This window comes from Cydia splendana, chromosome Z, assembly GCF_910591565.1.
Source record: "Cydia splendana chromosome Z, ilCydSple1.2, whole genome shotgun sequence".
NCBI classification, from domain to species: Eukaryota; Metazoa; Arthropoda; class Insecta; order Lepidoptera; family Tortricidae; genus Cydia; species Cydia splendana.
This window is the reverse complement of record NC_085987.1, coordinates 37451473-37474244: the sequence shown is the minus strand read 5'-3', so window position 1 is coordinate 37474244 and position 22772 is coordinate 37451473. Positions and strand designations below refer to the sequence as shown.

The 22772-nt window shown below is 39.0% G+C and overlaps 1 protein-coding gene across 1 annotated transcript; it reads left to right on the top strand.

The window, feature by feature from the left end:
• Positions 1-5025: 5025 nt before the first annotated feature.
• LOC134803984 (mediator of RNA polymerase II transcription subunit 23) lies at positions 5026-22087 on the top strand. Its single transcript, XM_063776841.1, has 18 exons — positions 5026-5168; positions 5409-5653; positions 6447-6579; positions 7267-7449; positions 8005-8777; positions 9159-9559; positions 10070-10244; positions 10871-11040; positions 11406-11524; positions 12170-12357; positions 13738-13918; positions 15399-15544; positions 16277-16500; positions 17931-18170; positions 18631-18892; positions 19306-19488; positions 20314-20520; positions 21884-22087. The coding sequence occupies exons 1-18, from the start codon at positions 5097-5099 to the stop codon at positions 22020-22022; spliced, it is 4041 nt and encodes a 1346-aa protein (XP_063632911.1). The 5' UTR covers positions 5026-5096; the 3' UTR covers positions 22023-22087.
• Positions 22088-22772: the final 685 nt, after the last annotated feature.

Below are 22772 nucleotides of genomic sequence, written 5' to 3'. Positions count from 1 at the left end.
AATATATAGCCGGTCAAACAACTTTGTCAGTAGAAAAAGGTGCGAAATTCAAATTTTGTATGGGACCATTACTCTTCACGCTATTTTTTGTTAAATTTGGCGCTTTTTTTCTAATGACAGAAATGGCTTGACAAAATATATATAGAAAGTTGATAGTAGGAGATCCCACATATATGGCCGACCAATCTGTCTGAAGGATGAAACTATGAAAATATGTTCCAGAACATAAATAAATAGGGTTGCCTAAAGAAATATGGTCAAGCCTATTTTTAATAAATTTTTGAAGAAAATTTTTTTTCAGCAAATTTCACCGATTTGTCTGACGAACGAAATAAGTTTATATGGAAAGTATACAACTTGTACAACATACATCAACTAGGTTGCCTATTTTTTTCCGGTCACTATTATGTGGTTGCCGTGTTTAAAGAGGTGATTATATATCGATAATTGCACTCATCTGTCTGACGCCTGAATTATACATCAAAATGATGGTAATTTTATTGCAAATACAATGGTATAGGGTTGCCTGCGAAAATCCGGTCACAAATAAGGGTTGCCAGGCTTTTAATTAAAATAAGAAGGGAAGACTTTTAGCAATAACTCATAAACTGCTTAACTGATCAAGTTTGTTTTAATATTATTTGATTGAGTTTTTAAGCACTATTTTCATGATTTTTTCCATATTTTATGGACAGATGGTTCAAAAGCTAGAAGGAAAAACCTTTTTTGTTCTTTCTAAACGATTATTTCCGAAATAATTCACTTTATCAAGAAATGTTGTTTAAAGACCCCTATTTATTTTGAAAGGCCTATACGACGGCCTCAACGACACCCCACACTATAAGGTTGAAACGGTAAAAAAATTGTCACACACATTTTGTTTTTTCAAAGCGATTATTTCCGAAAACATTCACTTTATCAAAAAATATTCTTCTAAAACCCCTATTCATTTTGAAAGACCTTTCTAACAACATCCCACACCATAGGGTTGACACGGAAAAAAAATCCTGACGTACATTTTGTTTCTTTCGAGGCGATTATTTCCTAAAATATTCACTTTATCAAAAAATGTTTAAAAAAACCGTATTTATTTTAAAAGACCTATCCAACGACATGTCACACTCTAGGGTTGAAGCGAAAAAAAATTGTCACATACATTTTTTTTCTTTTTTTGCGTTTGATACCTATTTTGTAAGATGTCATTTGATATGAGTTTTAAAATAATCTTTTAAAAAGACATTTTTTGATAAAGTGAATATTTTAGGACATAATCGCCTCGAAAGAAACAAAATGTACGTGAGGATTTTATTTTCGTGACAACCCTACGGTGTGGGATGTTGTTGGAAAGGTATTTCAAAATGAATAGGGGTTTAAGAAGAACATTTTTTGATGTAGTGAATATTTTCGGAAATAATCGCTTCGAAAGAAACAAAATGTGTGTGACAATTTTTTTATCGTTTCAACCTTATAGTGTGGGGTGTCGTTGGATAGGCCTTTTAAAATAAATAGGGGTCTTTAAACAATATTTCTAGATAAAGTGAATCATTTCGGAAATACTCGTTTAGAAAGAATAAAAAGGTTTTTCTTTCTAACTTTTGAACCATCTGTTCAAAAAAATATGAAAAAAATCATGAAAGTCCTCAAAAACTTCAATCAAATAAAATTAAAACAAACTTGATCAGTTAAGCCGTTTATGAGTTATTGCTAAAAGTCTTCCCTTCTTATTTTAATTAAAAGTCTGGCAACCCTTATTTGTGACCGGATTTTTGCAGGCAACCCTATACCATTGTATTTGCAATAAAATTACCATCATTTTGATTTATAATTCAAGCGTCAGACAGATGAGTGCAATTATCGATATAAAATCACCTCTTTAAACACGGCAACCACATAATAGTGACCGGAAAAAGATAGGCAACCTAGTTGATTTATGTTGTACAAGTTGTATACTTTCCATTGAAACTTATTTCGTTCGTCAGGCAAATCGGTCAAATTTGCCAAAAAAATTTTTTTTTTCAAAAATTTATTAATAATAGCCTTGACCATATTTCTTTAGGCTACCCTATTTATTTATGTTCTGGAACATATTTTCTTTCATATTTTCATAGTTTCATCCGTCAGACATATTGGTGAAGGTCGACCATATGTGGGATCTCCTACTAAGATGGTCAAGCAGATCTTGTCAGTAGAAAAAGGCGGCAAATTTGAAAAATGTAGGCGCGAAGGGATATCGTCTCATAGAAAATTTGAATTTCGCGCCTTTTTCTACTGACAAGATTTGCTTGGCCATCTTATATGTTAAGTGTAGTTTTTTATTCCACTGTTACTGATAAAACTAATTTGCTCTAGTCTAGACTATAATACATGGCCAATTAGATCCACACTTGCGATCGGGCCCGAGCAAGAGTAGTTTTCCGTTTCACTATATTTGCATAAGTGCACATCGTTTACAGTATTTGAAATGTAAAAAAATAGTTCAAATATAAAAATATCAAACATTGAACATTTTTGGCATTTCGTGAACCGGCAGACGACTCTTGCTCATCGCCTCTAATTTCGGATGCTTTATTTTAATACCACGTTGGTGGCAAACAAGCATATGGTCCACGGGGTCCACGTGATGATAAGTGATCACCATAGCCGGTGATCAAACCAATTAGTCAGTCAGTAAGAACCAAGAAAACTATACTCATCCTTTTCTTTTGGGTGCTAGTACTAGTGTAAGACAAAGATAGTATGATTCTCTCTGTCTATGATTGAAACGAGGCAGGGTGGATTTCATCACAAAAAATTTCACCATACAAAAAAATATTTCTTTTTAATGTTTAATTTAACACGATTCTAGCTGGGTAAAGTAATAGGGGGCTGTATATTGAGGATATTTATGGTATTTATACAATCATTTGTGGCTTATATTTGAAGTTATCGCTTTCGGAAAATAAAAACGCAAGATAGTGATGACAACCATGGTATGGTAATGACTCTTTTATAGACGGTAATGACACTGCATGTACGGTAATGACGATTTGGGAACTAATTTATATATGTATTAAAAACGTATTAAAAATACAAAAACTTTTTTTAATTGTAAGGCTTTAGAACTTTAATAAACATTACAAATAACATGTTTTTGAACGTTTGACTAGCTACATAAATTATTTTTAGAAAATTATAAAAAATAAATTTTATTCATATAAATAAATATATAACAAGTATTTTTATTGTATAATTTTAAATAATTTATATTCCAAAACAGGCAATTTATGTATTCATTTATTTTTTTGGGGTTTTTTCAATGTTAAATCATATTAACAATATTGTACTCTTATTATCAGTTTAAACCCGCACCTTCTTTTATCTACTGCATAACTTGGTATTTATATCATATTATAAAATTGCTGGCTTACCAATGAGCTTAATTTTTATGATATATTACTTTTTTTTTATAATTTGATTCATTGCATAAGTTTGTATTTTTGTTGTTTTATAAATTAACTTTAAAAATAGTTATAATGATTTAAATCCATATATATGTTGTTTAATAGCTAAACATTAATATATAATCAGTGTTTTATAAGTTGCAAGACCCCTACTTGTAATGCATGTCATAAGTTACAAAATGTTAGGTATTGGGTCCGGTGACTACCCAATGGTATAGTTATTAATTGCTGTAATTACTTACATCAATTAATATAATATTATCAAAAAACATAAGGCCATCACGATAGTGAGCCAGTACCGTAGCCTATGGTAGCTTAAAACTTAATATATGTTGCTTGTTTAAATACTTTGTTTTAACACGACTAACATGCAATTACAGACTCTAAGTTGCACGACTTACATTATTAGATTATAAAAAAAGAACATTTGTATGTTCTAAGTTCTAAGTGACCTAAATTTTGCCTACTTCAGTCAAAATGTTATTTAAAAACTAACCATCCTCTAGTGTGAAAGAAATAGTTATATCTTCTTCTACATTTATTCTACATTTATAAGGTAGACATTATATAGTGTTAGAAGACATAGAGCACGTTTTTCAAACATACAGCTTAATTTCATAATGAAATATAGCAAAATAACTAGAAAAGTTTCTGAGAACCGTCATCACCATACACATGAAATCATCACCGGTCGTCATTTTTTCCCGGTGATGATGGGTATGGTGTTGAAGATATGAGAGTTTCTTGTTTTTATTTCTAGAATACGAATAATAGTAGTTAATGTCTATGCTACACAATAAAACATCATGTAGTTTGCCATTCATTTCAGTAATTATTTCTAATATATCATTTGTAACTTTTATAACCAAAGCATAACGGTGATGATGCTCTGTTGTGACAAACTACGTTTTACAAATTTGTTCGTAATATTTCTCACGATTCAATGATGTGACTTTATAGTGAAATCATTTTTGGCATTCTATATTAAAGTGAAAAATAGGGCAAGGACCTTTAGCGGTATTTCGTTGTTCATACACGGAGATTTAGCTCACATTGACATTACCATGACGGTGTTGACGAATATTCGTGACAAAATTTTAAATATTTATAATGTACTTTCTCGGTGAAGGAATTATTGCATATTTTGTCATGTGTTAAACAACAACATGGAAAAGATTTAAGTAAAAGAAAAATCGCAATCGTACGATAGGTATGCTATAATTTTCACTGCAAACAAAAAGGTTCAGATTTTTCCGGTAGACGGTGATGATTTTAGACACATAAAACATTTTATATAAAAAAAACTATTAAGTTATTGGAGATGGTAATTAAGGAACATGAAGATAATAGTTCTTAAAAACATATAAAAAAGTTGCAACTCGCACAACTTACTAGTTTTTTTTATAAAGACCGAACCATAAGTTTTCGCAGGATTTTGAAATCCACCCGGCAGTCTTTTTACAAACTATAGCTTTACTAACATATTGTCTATAGTCTATGGCAATTTACCTTGAAGCAGTGACAAAAAAAAATAGGAATACTTCTGTTTGTCAATCAGTCAAGTACATTTTCAGTACATCACATCACATCTTTTGGTTTGCAATAAAGTGGAACTAAATTTCGACCGTGCAACTGTAAATAACGTATTATGTCTTAATGAAAGCCGCCACTAGCTTGTATTTTACGATGGCGGAATCGCAGGTTGCTAACATAGTCAACGAAATATTGGTAAGAATTATTTGGGTTGTTGTATATAATAACTAATATAATATTATTTATATACATATGAAACCAGTAAAGAGCAACAAATTTTTATTAGCAACAACAATAACATACATAATGGAGGCTTCGTAGTTTAACTATGAAATAGTATATTAAATTTCTTCCCTTATTTCTAGATAGCTTAAAATGTAATTTAGAGATTTTAGTTTTGCGACCGGCATATCAAATAAATTTGATTATTTGTAGAGGGTGGAGGCAGTTGAAGAAGCCTTCAGCTGTTTCTTGGTCTATAAGCCCGACCAGGAGAATGAGAGGTTGGCAACCTACCAAAAGAAACTATGTGCAGTCATGACTACAATCAGTGCAGACGTGCAGGAGTCCGCCATCAGGCAGTACCTCACGCTGACGGCGGTTCTCACCAACAGACACAAAATGAAGCAACTTCTGACACTCATGGAAAATTTAGTTAACACAAATATCATACAGGCCCGGTAAGAACAACTTATATAAAATAGGCTATTTATTTAATAAGAAATTAAATGCCTCTAAAGAAAATTGAAATGAAGAATACTGTTGGTAAATCCTGTCCAATTTCTAAGATCAAGTTGCTATACATTTACTATGGCATACTTGATCTTAGCAAAACTGACAGACTACTAAGTTACTTGAATTTGTTACCGCTAACTGAATTTATGGTTTCCCATGGTATATCACAAGTAAGTTATACAGTGCTTCAAATACCAATTTTTTTTAATCGGTAATTTAGTAAGTAACTTGTGATGGCATGGCATCCACATGTGTTTACTTATAAAATAAAAAATTAAATTGACATCAGGCATCTGCCCCTATTTGATCAACTTGCACATTGTCATTAGATTTATAATACAGAACAATTAGCATGATCACTTTTATATGGGACAATTATATACATTGCACTTATAGGGACAATATGTATAACTAGTTTTATGCGAAATACTGGTAGTATGAATAAACATATTTCAAGGAACTGTAATATTTTTCACTAGATAAATTATATTTCTTGTGTCACCTAAAAACTACAATTACACCACAAAGCACCACATATACACCCTCGTGTCTTGAAATCCTTGCAACGCTCAAGATTTCACTTTTCGAACCACTTGCTATACTTGTGGTTAAATTTTGGATTCTATCACTTGCTCGGATATCAATATATTAGCTCAAGCGGTTAAACAACAACTTTGGGCCCTTGTTAAACAAATAGTTATTTGTTAATTTATCTTAATTATACATTAAATGTTGCAGGATGCTCTGTGACTGCATACTGACCAGTGAAAAACTCTCTTATCAAAATGCAGATTACTGGATCGAATGTTTCAATTTAATCAGAAGAATTATAGGTGGTGTGGACTACAAAGGCGTCAGAGAGATCATGAAGGTATTTTAATGAATAGGAATGCACATTTGTTATTTTTTATATGAATAGAATAAAATATTCAAGATTTCATGTGATCTAAATGTTAGATCTACATTAATCAAGTTATTCATGTTTATTCAGGAAACGCGTTTGCAAACATCTTACATAATACAGTCGCCATCTGATATATTAGTGTAATAAATATCTGAACAAAGTCTCTGTTCTCAAAATGTTCAGATAACTTTGAGCTCCTTGGATGCTCCAATATATCTGAAGGAATGTACTTCTGCCAAACCACAATGTGGTTTACATACTATTAGAAGTATTAGAACAAACTAAATCCATCCATATGATCCAGTTAGAAGGTCGAACCATACTGTTCTACCTTATAGATGGCCAGGGGGCGCCATAAACCTTCAGTAAGAAGTGCATATACCTGAAAAAATTGGACCTATGCTGCTGTGGCCTGGTGGCCGAATGGCACAGGCACCTGCCGCGATAGCAGAGGATGCTGGTTCGATTCCAGCCTGGGGCACTGGGGGCCTTGGTCACTTACTTAGTATATGACATTTATTCCAGTTCACAATGTAGTTTATTGGCAGATTATTTATTTATTAATCTACAATCTACATGTGGCTCCATATGTTCTTGGAGTTTCCACAATTGTAGTCCTATCATAGAATTAAATATATTCTGTTGATGTTCTAGGGATGTAGAGAAAAGGCACACACATTACCTGTACGGTTAAATTCTTCAACAATGCCTCAGATGAAGGCCCTGTATAATGTCATAGAATACATATTTGACCGCAACGCGTCCTTGCTGCCCGCTTACTTTATTGTCACGGAGATACAGAAAGATTACCCTGACAATAATCACTGGCCACATTGGGTATGTATTAACACTATGAAATAAGTATCGTTGGGGAATTCCTCTACCCCATGGTTCAGGTTTCTGAAAGCTATATTGGCCGGATTGTATAATAATTATAATAAAATACAAGCTATTATATAGTGATTTTACATACAAAATCATTAATAGTATTAGCTTGTATTTTATTATGCAATAGGCCCCTTGTTGATGATGAGCATTTTATAAGCTTTTATTTAATTCACATTGTTTGATAGGATGCTTGTTTGTTTAAACCAACTCCGTCAAAGTATTTAATGTTCGATTGAGCTGAAACTAGGCATACCTATGCAACTTTGTTGACAGTGATAATTTAGTACCATCAAGCTAGTCTGATACTTTGACGATGGGGTAACAAAACAAAGTAACCTTATTGTGTTTGGGTTTATTAAAATTGTCTTGATGAGTAACATGCAATACTGAATAAAGAAGAACAATGTTAGTTTCTATCGAAAACATTTTCTTTACATACCTATAAGTACTGAATTTAAATACTTCAGAATGGTACTCAATGTATATATTTTGTTTTTCTTTTAGCAACTTGCAAAGCTGCTGACAAGCTTTGTCCAAAGCTTCAAGCCGTGTGCACAAATGGTGTCAATTATTGGGCACTCTCATATGTTGCCTGTAGTTGAGTACTCGGGCTACGCAGACCACTTAGTCAACCCATGGCGCCTAGATCCAACCACATTAAAATTCTCTCTCAAGGGAAGTTTGCCGTATGACGACAAACTATTGAAGCCACAAATAGGCCTGCTGAGACACGTTTTGCAGCAGCCGTATTCCAGAGACATGGTGTGCTCCATGCTGGGATTGCAAAAGCAGCATAAGCAGCGTTGCATCGCTCTGGAAGACCAACTAGTAGAACTTATGATACTAGCCATGGAGAAGAGTGAACAGGAAAACGAAGACGACGAAATGTCGTCAACACACTGGTGCTGGTTACACCTATCATCACAAGTTATTTATTTAATACTCTTTCAATTTGCCTCATTCCCTAATATAGTGATGGGTCTTCACAACAAATTGATTGGACACGATATGAGGAAGGGCAGAGATCATTTAATGTGGGTGCTCCTTCAGTTTATCTCCGGGAGTATACAAAGGAATCCGCTCTCAAACTTTTTACCCATAATAAAGCTTCATGAACTATTGTATCCGGAGAAGGAGCCACTACCGGTCCCCGACTGTACGAGGGCCCACTGCACGCATCAAATGGCTGTGGTGTGCATTTGGATGCACTTGTTGAAAAAAGCGGAGTCGGAACATAAAACAATGCCTATGCCGCAAAACCTAAAAGTGCAATATGAGTAAGTAGTATTTTTTTTATTTCGTATTTTTGATTTCAGGGGCGTTGTTGCTTTGACGAAATGTCAAATCGTGACTCTCGTAAAGCTGCTACTACTTATATGACTGCTTAGGTACTTATAAACCCACTGTAAAACTACGAATTTTTATATCTGATATCATATAAACTACAAGAATTCTGAATCAATAAATCGTTAGGTAGTATAGGTTCATTACGTTAATGCTTTAGCAACGGTTTTGCTACACGTACTATCGATAATTTAACCATAAACCCATTTTTCCTTCCACCCGTCTTCGGTTCTAACGCAGTTAAATGGTTACATAACGACAACAATATCATTATTATGAAAATTTTATACATATTATTCTTATAAATCTTTCAGCTTCCTTCAGCACTTCATGACATCGAACAACACGCCAAACCTCATGGGCTCAGACTACCGCATAGCTTTGCTCTGTAACGCGTATTCAACCAACCAAGAATACTACGCGCGGCCCATGGGCATCATTATAGAAACCCTCTTCGGCAGTCAGAAAGCCTTATCCAACGGGAATCCTGGGACACCATTGCCCACAGTGCCACTGTCGATGTGCATACTTGACAGTCTTACTTTGCACTGCAAAATGTCTCTGATACATTCTATAGTGACGCACGTAGCGAAACTAGCGCAGAACAAGACCAGTATACCCGGGAGCAGTATGATGGCGCCGGCGCTCGTGGAAACGTACAGCCGCCTGCTGGTCTACACTGAGATTGAGTCGCTTGGAATCAAAGGTTTCGTTAGTGAGTGTCGATCGATTATTACTGGAGAGTAGCCTTATAATGGAGGCACTATAAAATATAAATTTCAATATGGCGTTTGCGGATTGTTCCGTTTGTGAGCGCCTTCTATTTTTTATTATAATTCTACTCTCTTCTGTATTAATTAGCTGTAGTAATTTCATAATTCATTCTAAATAAGACCAAGAAAGTAAAAAAGTGCGCCACTTGATTATCTTTACTTTTAGAATTCTAGATTAATATTAATAATATTTTATAAGGAGAAAGTAATTCTTTCAACTGCCTTTTCGCAGCTAAACTACTGAGCTTAGTTTTATAAAATTAGGCACGTAGGAAGCATAAACTTAGATGAAGGTTTTAAAAATTACTTACGTCCTAGAGAAAGAGAGAGCAATTGAGAGACTGAACCCAACGCGGACGAAGCTAGCTAGTTAATTTTTTTGTTCCAAGCCCCGATGTTGAATACCTGCCTAAAATGGGTGGCCAAAATTAATGAGTATATCTTGTTGACAGTCCAACTTCTGCCGAACGTGTTTAAGTCGCAAGCGTGGGGCATCCTACACAACCTGCTGGACATGTTCTCGTACCGCATCCACCACATCCAGCCGCACTACAGGGTGACGCTGCTCTCCAACATACACTCGCTGGCCGCGTACCCGCAGGCTAACCAGACACAACTGCAGCTCTGGTGAGACGGCGACCATAAAAATAAATTAGGGCCAGTTACACCAACCACAATTAACAGACTGATCAGCGTTAAGCAGCAGAGGACTATGAAACTATCTAAAATTTAGCGAACGCTAAAACGGTGTCAGATTGATTGGTGCAACTGACCCTTAGATATGAATAATTCGATGGTTTAAGATCTTAGTACACTATGCCGCTTGCACCATTCACTAACCCGGGGTTAACCGGTTAAACCTGGAGTTACCATGGTTACCAGTACAATTTGACACTGGCTTAACGGTTTAACCGGTTACCTCCGGGTGAGTGGGATGGTGCAAGTGGCCCTTATAAATTATAACTCAACAGCATTAAGGTGCAATAGTATAGAGATGAAATGGTAGAGCCGGGTGATGACCGAACGAGATGCTTTTATGGAACTTACAGTAGGAGTAGAAGAGAAAGCGTTATAATTGTTTGTCCTTGTCACAGTCTTACTTTTTTTTATTCCCCACCTTAAATTTAGAATGGTTTATTGTGGGTAACAAATAACCCGACCAAATTAAGTACGTTGTTTTTGGTATGTTGTCAGGAATGTTAAAACGTGTTTTTAATTTTGTCGATGTACATTTTCGAAATTTTCGATTCCAGTTTCGAAAGCACCGCGCTACGACTCATCACGAGTCTGGGCAGTTCAGGCGTGCAACTACAGATGTCGCGAGTGGTGTCCGAGCCGAAGTCACTCGTGTCACAGGACAACGAGGAGCTGAACCGGGTGCTGGTGCTCACGCTGGCGAGGGGCATCTACATGAGCGGCACAGGTCAGTCATCACTCATATACAACCGTCAAACAAGTCCATACATGTCATAATCACAAGTATGGGCAGTTCAGGCGTGCAACTGCAGATGTCGCGAGTGGTGTCCGAGCCGAAGTCACTAGTGACACGGGACAACGAGGACAACACCCAAACAGAGGGTAACAGGAAAAAAAAAAAGAACGATATTGTCTACTTGAGTAGCCTATAGTTACTTACTTGTTTCTTTTTAGTATCGGATTATGGAACTAAAAGCGCACTTGTGTTGTGATATATTTTTATTTGGCCTAAAATAAGACTTAAACTAAAAAAACAAATGTTGTATGTTTTTTTATATATGTATTAATCTAAATATTTTTTCTTGTTGTCAGCCAACGATGGAGCGGCAGTGAAAGAGTTACTTAGCACTATAATGACGAACACGCCGCACATGTGGTCTCAGCACACGTTGCAGTGCTTCCCGCCGGTGCTTGTCGACTTTTTCTCACAGGTAAATATTCGCTATAAGGGTGTATTTTGACCACAGTTTGCTTAATGTGAGACGCAATGACATATGGACCAATATATTGAACAGATGGCCACCCACCACCAGCCACCCTTACACTCGTAACAGGATTGTGGTACTCCTCGCTCTCTCGCCTCTCGCTTTAGATAGATTGTACCGCTACGAGTACATGCGCAACATAACCAGTTAAGTATAAAACGTAAGGGCCCGCGAGAATTTATAAGGTCTGTAAAAAATAATTCGAATCCTCGGTCGCCGCTTATACACTATACGTGCGGATAGATTTGTCTGTATATAATTGAAATAATAATCTGCTTTGCGCTACGTTCAAAGGCGTTATGTCAGCGAATGGGTTCGTGTGTTGAATGTGGCGCTAACGCAACTGGGTCAAAAACTTTATTAAGTAGTATGAATTAAGGTTATGAGTCTTTCCTGTGAAGATAGGCATGTTCCAACCTCTTCATAAAAGCTGTATAATTAAATCTTCAGTAAACTGTACCAAAATCTTTAACTTTCGTAATGTCATCGGGTTTCCCGAACGTTTTTGACCCAACTACGTAATGCACTACAGCAATATACCAAACATTTACAATTTAAATGCGATCCGTGTTAATTATAACTATTGCACAGAATCCAGCACCCAAGGAAAACAAGCAAGTGCTAAAAAAGTCCGTCGAGGAGGAGTATCGCAAATGGACGTCGATGGCTAACGACAACGACATAATATCACATTTCTCCGTGCCGGGCACGCCGCTGTTCCTCTGTCTGCTGTGGAAGATGATCTTCGATACAAACAGGATCAATCCTATTGCTTTCAAGTGAGTTATTGTATACAACTTAGGGAATAAGGAAGTGCTAAAAAAGTCCGTAGAGGAGGAGTATCGCAAATGGACGTCGAAGCTAACGACAACGACATAATATCACATTTCTCCGTGCCGGGCACGCCGCTGTTCCTCTGTCTACTGTGGAAGATGATCTTCGATACGAACAGGATCAATCCTATTGCTTTCAAGTGAGTTATTGTATAGTTATACCAGACCTGTCGCGTCGAATGATAATCCGTACATATATTATTTCCTGGACATATTTAGCCAAAAAATCGTGAACCTCTATTTAGGAATTGTAATTTATCGATTCTGTTTATTAGATTCTGAAAACAGAATAGATTTTATAACTCCTCTAGGTACTAAGTACTAAAACCATTTTTAAATAAACGTATCGATATTAAATATAATTAACTAAATAATGTCCAAAATAGTATTAAATCTTTACTTTAACATTTGACAAGTACGAACTTAGGGTCAATTGCACCAAGCCGACCGTTAATGATTCGGTCAAATTGTGTTTTTGAAAAACTAATTATAGCCAGCCTTTTATGAATGTAGAATGATACCTTTGGGTATGGTGCTTTACGCACGCTAGCGTCCCCTTCCCTCCCCCTGCCGCAACCCCCCCTTTTTGCATGAAATATGTCCCGGTTCCCAGTTTTTTTATCATTTTTTGGGGAAAGTATACAATTAGGAAAAAAGTGTCAATGAAAGAAATAATCCCTATTAAATTCTTAACAAAAAAGGTTATATTCTTTTTTTGATATGACGCACCATATTCATGTTATAGCTAGATGAACTTCGACAAAATTTAACCGTTGAAAAACTTGTTGAAGTTCAATATAACATCATAGTACGTAATAGTACTGAAAGAAATCCTACACGGAGAATAACTTTGCAAGCTTATTCTCCGTATAAGATTACTTTCAGTACTATCACATACTATGTTATATTGAACTTCAACAAGGTAATACATGAATATGGTGAGTCTTACCAAAAAGTTGCATATAACCTTTTTTGTTTAGAATTTATTAAGGATTATTTCTTACCTTGACACTTTATTCCTAATTCTAATACTTTTCTCAAAAATTAATAAAAACCGTCAACCGGGACATATTTCATGCAAAAAGGGGGGGTTGCGGCAGGGGGAGGGAAGGGGACGCTAGCGTGGGTAAAGCACCATACCCAAAGGTATCATACTACATTCATAAAAGGCTGGCTATAATTTGTTTGTCTTCCCCATACATTAGAACACAACTTAACCGAATCATAAAGCGCTGGAACATTTTTGCTGTACGGGTAACTTCATAGTTCAATCAGTTCAATTTGGTTGATGCAACTGGCCCTAAGCAGTTATTTTCGTGTGTACAGAATCCTGGAACGTATCGGCGCCCGAGCGCTCTCAGCTCACCTCCGCAAGTTCTGTGATTACCTCGTATATGAGGTGACCAATCCGGCCGGCGGGCCGCACATCAACAAGTGTGTTGACGCCATCAACGACATCATATGGAAGTACAACATCGTCACCATCGACAGGCTAGTCCTGTGCCTGGTGAGTGCATCACTTGGTAAAGTTGGTAGGGACGTCTCAACCGTGTAATAGGCTAGATGACAAATTTTGATTTATAGTATCAATCGATCAGGTATGTTTTTAGGATCAAATGTATATATGAGACCCATTGCATTAAAGCAATACAAAAGTCAGAAATGATAGTCAAAGTCCGGCAGTCGTATCTACTTCACCCGTGAAACGCTCCTAACAAAACGATAAGTGACCGTGACGTCAAGGTCACTGAGAGTCCATCTTTAAGTATGGACAAAACAAGAAAATTGCTTTTTTGTCGGTGAAATATTGCGTTTAGGTATATAAACTTGGTCAAGCAGATCTTGTCAGTAGAAAAAGGCGGCAAATTTGAAAAATGTAGGCGCGAAGGGATATCGTCTCATAGAAAATTTAAATTTCGCGCCTTTTTTTACTGACAAGATTTGCTTGACCATCTATAGTTGCTATAAAATCTTTTTTTGGATAAAATGTAAGGAATCGAATGGTATCTTTACTTATTCTCTTTTTAAAAGTTAATAAAAATAAACTTAAATGTTGAAACATTCAGTGCCCTGTTTATCAAAAACTTGTAACTTGTAATACAAGCGGATGTATTGCAAGTTACAAGCTTTTGACAAACGGGCCCCAGGTCTTGTATTTTTGTAATATTTTCATATATTATTTTAATATCCACATTATTGTGATAAATTGCTCATTTGCTATCTATTTTACTAGATTTTGTTATAAATTTCAACATGTATTGTGTCATCATCCCTATACTGTTAGTACAATGTTCACCTGAGAAATTCTTGAGTATTTTCCGTAGAAGTACAGTGCTAGAGGAGAGGACTGTGATGCGAAGACCATGCATATCGTGACTTTTCAGTTAATCTCATCATCATTATAATAGGCACAATAACAAAAGTCGATTCTAACTCATACGCAACGACCGCCTAGTCAACTTACAAAAATATCAGGCGAGTCATATCTAGACTTCGCTTGCGAATATCGATATTTCGGGAGCTAGCGAAAAGGTGTGGGGGCAAGCGGTCGATCATTTATAAGTTCGTTTTATTGGGCATTATCAGCAAATCGATAACTAAATATTGTGCCTAATTTGCTTAAAAAACAAGGCAGCTGATTAGAGAACCACCCCATCTCCACGAAACCTAGCAAGGTTTTGAGGTTACTAACTGCTTTCTTTAGTGTGCATGTGCACGGAGACCTGAAGGCCCACCGCGAACCGCGTTCGACGTGTTGCCTCCATGTCACACTTACGTACGAATTTTCAAGTGCGACAGAGAGGCAACACGTCGAACGTGGTTTGCGGTAGGCCCTCTGTTTCTAGGCACCTGCTTCTATATACTTAGACCAGCTTGCAGGTCGGAAGAATGTGTTAGTGTGTAGCGAAGAACATACTCGTATCGCTTCTTCGTACTTCGCATTCTATTTACTATCATAGCTTTATAAAAATATTTTCCATGTCTAGGTGCTGAGGCCAAACCCTGACGGCAACGAGAGCCAAGTGTGCCTGTACATCATCCAACTCCTGCTGCTCAAGGGATCCGAGCTTAGAAACCGGGCCCAAGACTTCGTCAAGGAGAACTCGCCTGAACACTGGAAGCAGAACAACTGGTAATGGCTCCTCTTCACGTTGGGCCAACGCCAACGCCAACGAGGGACGCATGTATGCGTTAGAGGGAGCAAGTGATATTGCTATCTCATTCTACCGCATGGCTGCGTCCCTCGTTGGCGTTGGCGTTGGCCCAACGTGAAGAAGAGCCATAATCTCACGAAACACATGAGAGTACTTTACCTACGTAATTACGTATGCAACGTGACGTTCACACTAAGACCTTGCTGTTGCTTTCATTCATGTAAATCATCCTATTAAAAATAACTAGAATACTTTCCTAAAATGTATGACGGAATGTCACTGAGCTATATCATAGCATTTATATCAAATCAAGTTGAATACTGCATCTGGTGGATTCGTGTGCCATGGGCCATACTTACTATATCGTTTTATACATACAATATAGCTATTAATTGTCACGTCATGGTAGAAGCGTGTGCTCAGCACCAGTTACAGAGCAAGAGTATTTCATCATCATCATCATCATCTCAGCCATAAGACGTCCACTGCTGAACATAGGCCTCCCCCTTGGACCTCCATTCGTACCGGTTGGAGTATTTATTTATTGTTTAGAAAACAATATTATTACAGAATTTACTTTTATTGTCTCGAGTGGATGTCCCGTTAGCACTGTCAAAAGAGTGACAGTGAAACACTAGGGCTCAGGATCCATCCGCCTGAGGTGAATAATATTCTAGTGACAAATTTTATAAAAAAGCTAATGTTGTCAGGTACGACAAGCACCTGGCATTCCACAGAAAGTATCCGGAGAAATTCGCCCCGGAAGAGGCGAGCAGCGCGTACGGCGGGCCCATACCCGTGTACCTCAGTAATGTGTGTCTCCGCTTCATCCCCGTGCTGGACATAGTGGTGCACCGCCACCTGGAGACGCCGCAGGTCAGCAAGAACCTGGAGCAGCTGCTCGAACACCTGGGCTACCTGTACAAGTTCCATGGTGAGTCATAATCGTTATTATACAAATAGTAAGAATGAAAATGGGGTTGGCCTGTTGAAGTATTTGGCAGAGGGCGCAAGCATAGCTTGCCCTGACAATCTATAGAATTGTGTGAAATATTTGTTTTTTTAATACCCATACAAATAAAATCTCATTGAAAAAGCGGCAAGCTATGATGGCGCCATCTATGCAAACCTTTGACAGTTGCCAACCTCATTAACAATGAATTTGACAGGCGCCTCATCTTAGACAAAGATCTCTCACAAAGGCTCACTGAAACGCGTCGATTGGTCATACATTGTCCACATTCAACGTTACGTATTTTTAGCTATTTCCTAAACTATTGACTTTAACTCAACTTCCCTTTTTTAGAGTTCCGTACCCAAAGGGTAAAAACGGGACCCTATTACTAAGACTCCGCTGTCTGCCCGTCTGACTGTCACCAGGCTGTATTTCATAAACCGTGATAGCTAGGCAGTTGAAATTTTCACAGATGATGTATTATTGTTGCCGCTATAACAACAAATACTAAAAACAGAACTCTTCTTCTTCTTCTTTCTGCTTCCTCGCGTTGTCCCGAATTTTGCCACGGCTCATGGGAGCCTGAGGTCCGCTTGGCAACTAATCCCAAGATTTGGCGTAGCCACTAGTTTTTACGAAAGCGACTGCCATCTGACCTTCCAACCCAGAGGGTACACTAGGCCTTATTGGGATTAGTCCGGTTTCCTCACGATGTTTTCCTTCACCGAAAAGTGACTGGTAAATATCAAATGATATTTCGTACATAAGTTCCGAAAAACTCATTGGTACGAGCCGGGGTTTGAACCCGCGACCTCCGGATTGAAAGTCTCACGCTCTTACCGCTGTAGTTCGTTTTTTTTAGCACTAGAAATAAGGTAAACAATCTTGATGTGTCTTTTAATTAAAAAACACATTTTAAAAATAAGTTGCGGCAAATATGTAACAATTATGAATCTAATACGATCATTTATATTCTTCTGCTTTCATAAGTAATTGTTGTTGATTTTTAAAAAGCGTTTTTTAATTAAAAGACATGTTAAGATCGCTTACCTTCTTGCAAGTTCTGTCTAATGCTAAAAAAACGAACTATAGGCCACCAGCGCTTTTTTTTTGCGTAATGGTACGGAGCCCTTCGTGTGCGAGTCCGACTCGCACTTGGCCGGTTTTTTTTCAACAGTGGGTAGCAGTTTAAAGGGGCCCACTGATTAACAGTCCGCCGGCCGGTATCGGCCTGTCAGTTGTTCGGAACTGTCAAAATTTTGTTCTAACTGACAGGCCGATACCGTCCGGCGGACTGTTAATCAGTGGGCCCCTTAAGAATCAACGATCGACATATATCTTATTTTATAGATCAGTAATTTGTTTTGGTAATGTTCTACGTGTACAATAATAATATATACAAATTCCAGATCGACCAGTAACCTTCCTATACAACACGCTGCACTATTACGAGACGAAGCTACGCGACAAGCCGCCCCTAAAGAGGAAGCTTGTGAACGCAGTGCTGGGGTCACTGAAGGACGTGCGGCCCGCGGGCTGGGCCACCACGGAGGCGTTCCAGGCGTACCTGGTGAAGACGGACGCGGACACCACGCCCTGGACGCCGGACCTTAACTACTACCTTAGTCTGGTTAATAGGATGGTTGACAGTATCCTTTTTAAGTCGAAACACAAGCCTTAGTGCCAGTTGCACCATCCCCACTTGACAGACTGATCAACATCACCCGGCGCGCCGCGGCGGTTTACTATTAAACTTTCCATACAATTAAATTTAGCGAACGCTTTAACGGTGACAGACGCGGTTTGGTGCAACCGACCCTTATTGAGCTTACTGTGGGACTAAGGTCGATTTGTGTAAAATTGTCCTATAATATTTATTTATTTATTTACATTTATTAGTGTTTATGCGAATTCATGCTACTTGTGTTTAGTGGCAAATGTTTGAAATGTCATTAAATGAATTGGCCTTACTTCCAAAAAACGATTCAATACCTATTAGATTTTACGAGTTTTTAGAAGGCATTATCAACGATGTGTCAAAACGCTTCATAACACTGATATTTTCTACCCTAAAGTAAACACTTCGTAATTTCCTGAACAAACCACCAGCAATGACAGGCGTGTCCCACTTTCCGAACACCGACTGGCGTTTCAACGAGTTTCCGAACCCATCGGCGCACTCCCTCTACGTGACCTGCGTAGAACTCATGTCCTTACCTATGGCACCGGATGTCGTCGGCAACAGCTTGCTCGACGTGGTCACTAAGGGCTTCGTAGTCATACCGGCGACCAAGATTCAACTTTGGATCAACGCGATAGGACTCATAATGGCTGCTCTGCCTGATTCGTACTGGACTGTCATTCATGACAGGTAAGTTATGATATCTAAGACACCCTGGTGCGTGACCTGCCTAGAACTGATGTCCCTCCCGATGACACTGGGTGTTGTCGGCAACAGCTTGCTGGACGTGGTCAGTGGTCACTAAGGGCTTCGTAATCATTACCGGCCAGCAAGATTGAACTCTGGATCAACGCGATAAGACTCATAATGGCTGCTCTGCCCGATTCGTACTGGACTCAACATGGATTCATGACATTTTCTGTCATGAATCCATGTTGTGATACTTTAGACACTCTGGTACGTGACCTGCGTAGAACTGATGTCCCTCCCGATGACACTAGATGTTGCACGCACCGCGCATGATAGGCGTGGCATGGCTCTAATAATCGTTCTAACTACATTTTGTCAAAAAAAAACCTAAAAACAATTCCTTTTTTCGCCAGGATACTGCAAGCCATGACCCACAGCGACATGACCGAGTGGCCGTACCAGCACTCGCCGTTCCAGCTCTTCAACCTGGCCACGACCAACGACGCCATGCTGGAGAACAAGTACAGCCTCACGCTGGCGTTGGCCCACGCCGTCTGGTACCACGCCGGGGCCGGCCAGATCATGCAGGTTCCTCAGTAAGTAGAAGCCATGACCCACTGCGACATGACCGAGTGGCCGTACCAGCACTCGCCGTTCCAGCTGTTCAACCTGGCCACGACCAACGACGCCATGCTGGAGAACAAGTACAGCCTCACCTTGGCGTTGGCCCACGCCGTCTGGTACCACGCCGGGGCCGGCCAGATCATGCCGGTCCCTCAGTAAGTAGCAGCCATGACCCACAGCGACGTGACCGAGTGGCCGTACCAGCTCTCGCCATTCCAGCTGTTCAACCTGGCCACGACCAACGACGCCATGCTGGCGAACAAGTACAGCCTCACCCTGGCGTTGGCCCACGCCGTCTGGTACCACGCCGGGGCCGGCCAGATCATGCAGGTCCCTCAGTAAGTAGCAGCCATGACCCACAGCGACATGACCGAGTGGCTAAGTCCTAAGTACCACGTCAAAACGGGGGATGTATTGTTCTTCTCCACCAAAACTTAATGAAACTATCATCGCATTGCGTATGTTCTGTCCCTCACGAGCGCATGCATGTGGCAACTATGTAGTATAATAAATAATAATTTATAGGACATTTTTTACACAATTTGACTAAGCCCCACGGTAAGCTCAAGAAGGCTTTTGTTGTGGGCACTCAGACAACGATAGGTATATATAATATTATATAAATACATAGAAAACAACCATGACTCAGGAACAAATATCTGTGCTCATAACACAAATAAATGCCCTCACCAGGATTTGGACCCGGGGCCATCGGCTTCATGGGCAGGGTCACTACCCACTAGGCCAGACCGGTCGTCAAGTATACTTCCTTTGATTATTATTCGATACGTTTCCAGGTTCATGAAAGAGAAGCTGTCACCGGAGATCCACACAGAGACGCAACTAGTGTTCCTGTGCCACCTGGTGGGGCCGTTCCTGCAGCGGTTCAACGCGGACGTCTCGCGCGCCGTCATGGACATCACCATAGCGCTGTACGAGCTGCTCGCACACATCGACAAGACGCAACCACATCTACAGTACATTGATCCTATATGCGATCTGCTGTATCCTTTTTACAAGCTCATATTTATTTTTAAGTTATAAGTACACATGAATTTGGTACTTGTTCCCGAGGTCCGATTTTATAATCTGATGTTTTGGCGCCGATGATCCTATATGATGGTGGTGACCGAAGGTGGCCATAGGATAGGAACTCTAACTCGATGAGTACGAGAACTAGATCAATGTAAAAAAAAATAAAGTGTGTAATAAAAGCTAGTGTAAAAAAATACAGCTTTGACAAAATATCATTGTCTCCAATTTCTACCGTTCCCTTATTTATTCTTTGTTTTAATCCACTAGATGTTATTTATCTTGCTAATCCTAAGTGCCACTGCGATAAGGATCGGTCCATTGACTGACTTCAAAATGGTTCAATGTTATGATTTTTTTACGCCACTGTTCGGAAATGTGGCAATAGATGGTCTAAAACCAAGCTAGAAAGTAGGCAATAGCTGTAGCGCCTGACCACCACTACTACAATGTTTCATTGTTATCATCATCTGTCATTGGTGACGGTTCGCTACAGCAATGAGTATCATTTAAAACATAAAAATCAATAAAAGGTCTTTTTTGGCGCAACTTTTTCCTTCAAAAATAATATTAGGCTATTTATAGGACCAATTTCTTGTTTAAAAAAAAAAAGAAAAGTCAAAACCATTCAGTTCATTTTTTTAACAATTATCCATTCAGTTCACGCTTAAGGCGTTTTTTACTTTTGTAGCTGTTTGTGGTTTTTTTAGCAAAAACGCTTCTAAGTTTAGAGTCGGTTTGAAGCAAATAACAGAAAAACGCCTCTGAAAAGTGATAAAAAAAAAATACTTACTGAATTGGATAGTGTAAATTGTGTTTGACTAAAAAATACAAGAAACACGTATGCTCGCTATAGAAATCAGTTCTTCTAGTGAAGAAAATTATATTCTTACGCTCACGCCTACCGAAATTCAAGAGACAGCACAGGCGGTGGCTAGTAATTTGCTAACAGAGAATTCGCGGGCTAGTACTTATATATAGTTATGCAAATGTTTTCTTATTTCCTCGCAGTAGTCGTGAAAAGCACTATGTAATGCCTCGGCCGGAAACGCTAAAGATTGACTCGTATTATTTGAGGGCCTCCACTAACGTGTCGACCCTCAAACTCACTCGTCCATCTTTTAGCGGTTTTCCGTCCTCTCCTACAATGTACTATTGTCTGCATTAGCGTGTTCGCTTATTGTCTACTCAATACGGTATTTACCAAGTAGATTCAGTGCCGTAATGTGTGTGATAGCTTAAAAAATATTAACACGACAGCAGTCCTGCACAGTCACAATGTGAATTAATTCCATCAGTACTTAATGTGAACAATTTCTTTAACCAACAAACCAGCTACCACATAAAATACATGTTCGTCGGCGACACACTGAAAAGCGAAGTGGAGACGGTGATCCGCAAGCTCCGGCCCGCCCTGCAGATGCGGCTCCGCTTCATCACGCACCTCAACGTGGAACAGATAAACACCGCCTAGCAGAGCGACTACTACAGCTATACGCCGTCTAGCTCGAGCTCCAGCTCCGAATAGACGGCCGAGCTGTAGACACGGGAGACGAGACCAGGGCTGCGAAACTCCTCACTTCGGCCAAACTCGGCTCCGCTCGGCTCAGCACTGATCCGAGCAATTATTGGGGTTGACATAACTTGGCGTCCCTCTGCGTGCACGACCACGGATAAGATAATGGCTTGAATTTTGATAACCCTAAATAGCCGCAAGGGACAGCATGATTCGACCCTGAACCGCTGTCAAACTTCGGTTTTGTAGGAAGTTTCCTTTCTGTACGGCAGTACTATTATTTATTCTGTGACGAGACTGTCCAGTTCTTAGGTGACGACTTGCCTTAGACCATAATCTAACGGCCTGTATAAAAACCGGTCAAGTGCAAGTCGGACTCGCGTTCCAAGGGTTCCGTACATAAGTTCGACTCACGCTTGACTGCACATTTCTCATAGGTTTTCCTGTCATCTATAGGTAAAGTACTATTTTGTGTATTTTTTTCAAAATTTTAGGCCCAGTAGTTTCAGAGATAAAGGGGGGGGGGGGGGGGGGGAATGGTCGGACAGACAGACAGACGCACGAGTGATCCTATAAGGGTTCCGTTTTTCCTTTTGAGGTACGGAACCCTAAAAACCGGGTCGAGTCGGACTGGCTCACCGAGGGTTCCGTACTTTTTTTAGTATTTGTTATAGCGGCAACAGAAATACATCATCTGTGAACATTTCA

Excerpts from the sequence above, each read along its gene's own strand:
- LOC134803984 (XM_063776841.1), top strand. The coding sequence starts at position 5,097 with ATGAAAGCCGCCACTAGCTTGTATTTTACGATGGCGGAATCGCAGGTT. Across the intron at positions 5,654-6,446 it reads ACAAATATCATACAGGCCCG|GATGCTCTGTGACTGCATAC; the intron begins GTAAGAACAACT and ends TAAATGTTGCAG. Across the intron at positions 12,358-13,737 it reads ATCAATCCTATTGCTTTCAA|AATCCTGGAACGTATCGGCG; the intron begins GTGAGTTATTGT and ends TCGTGTGTACAG.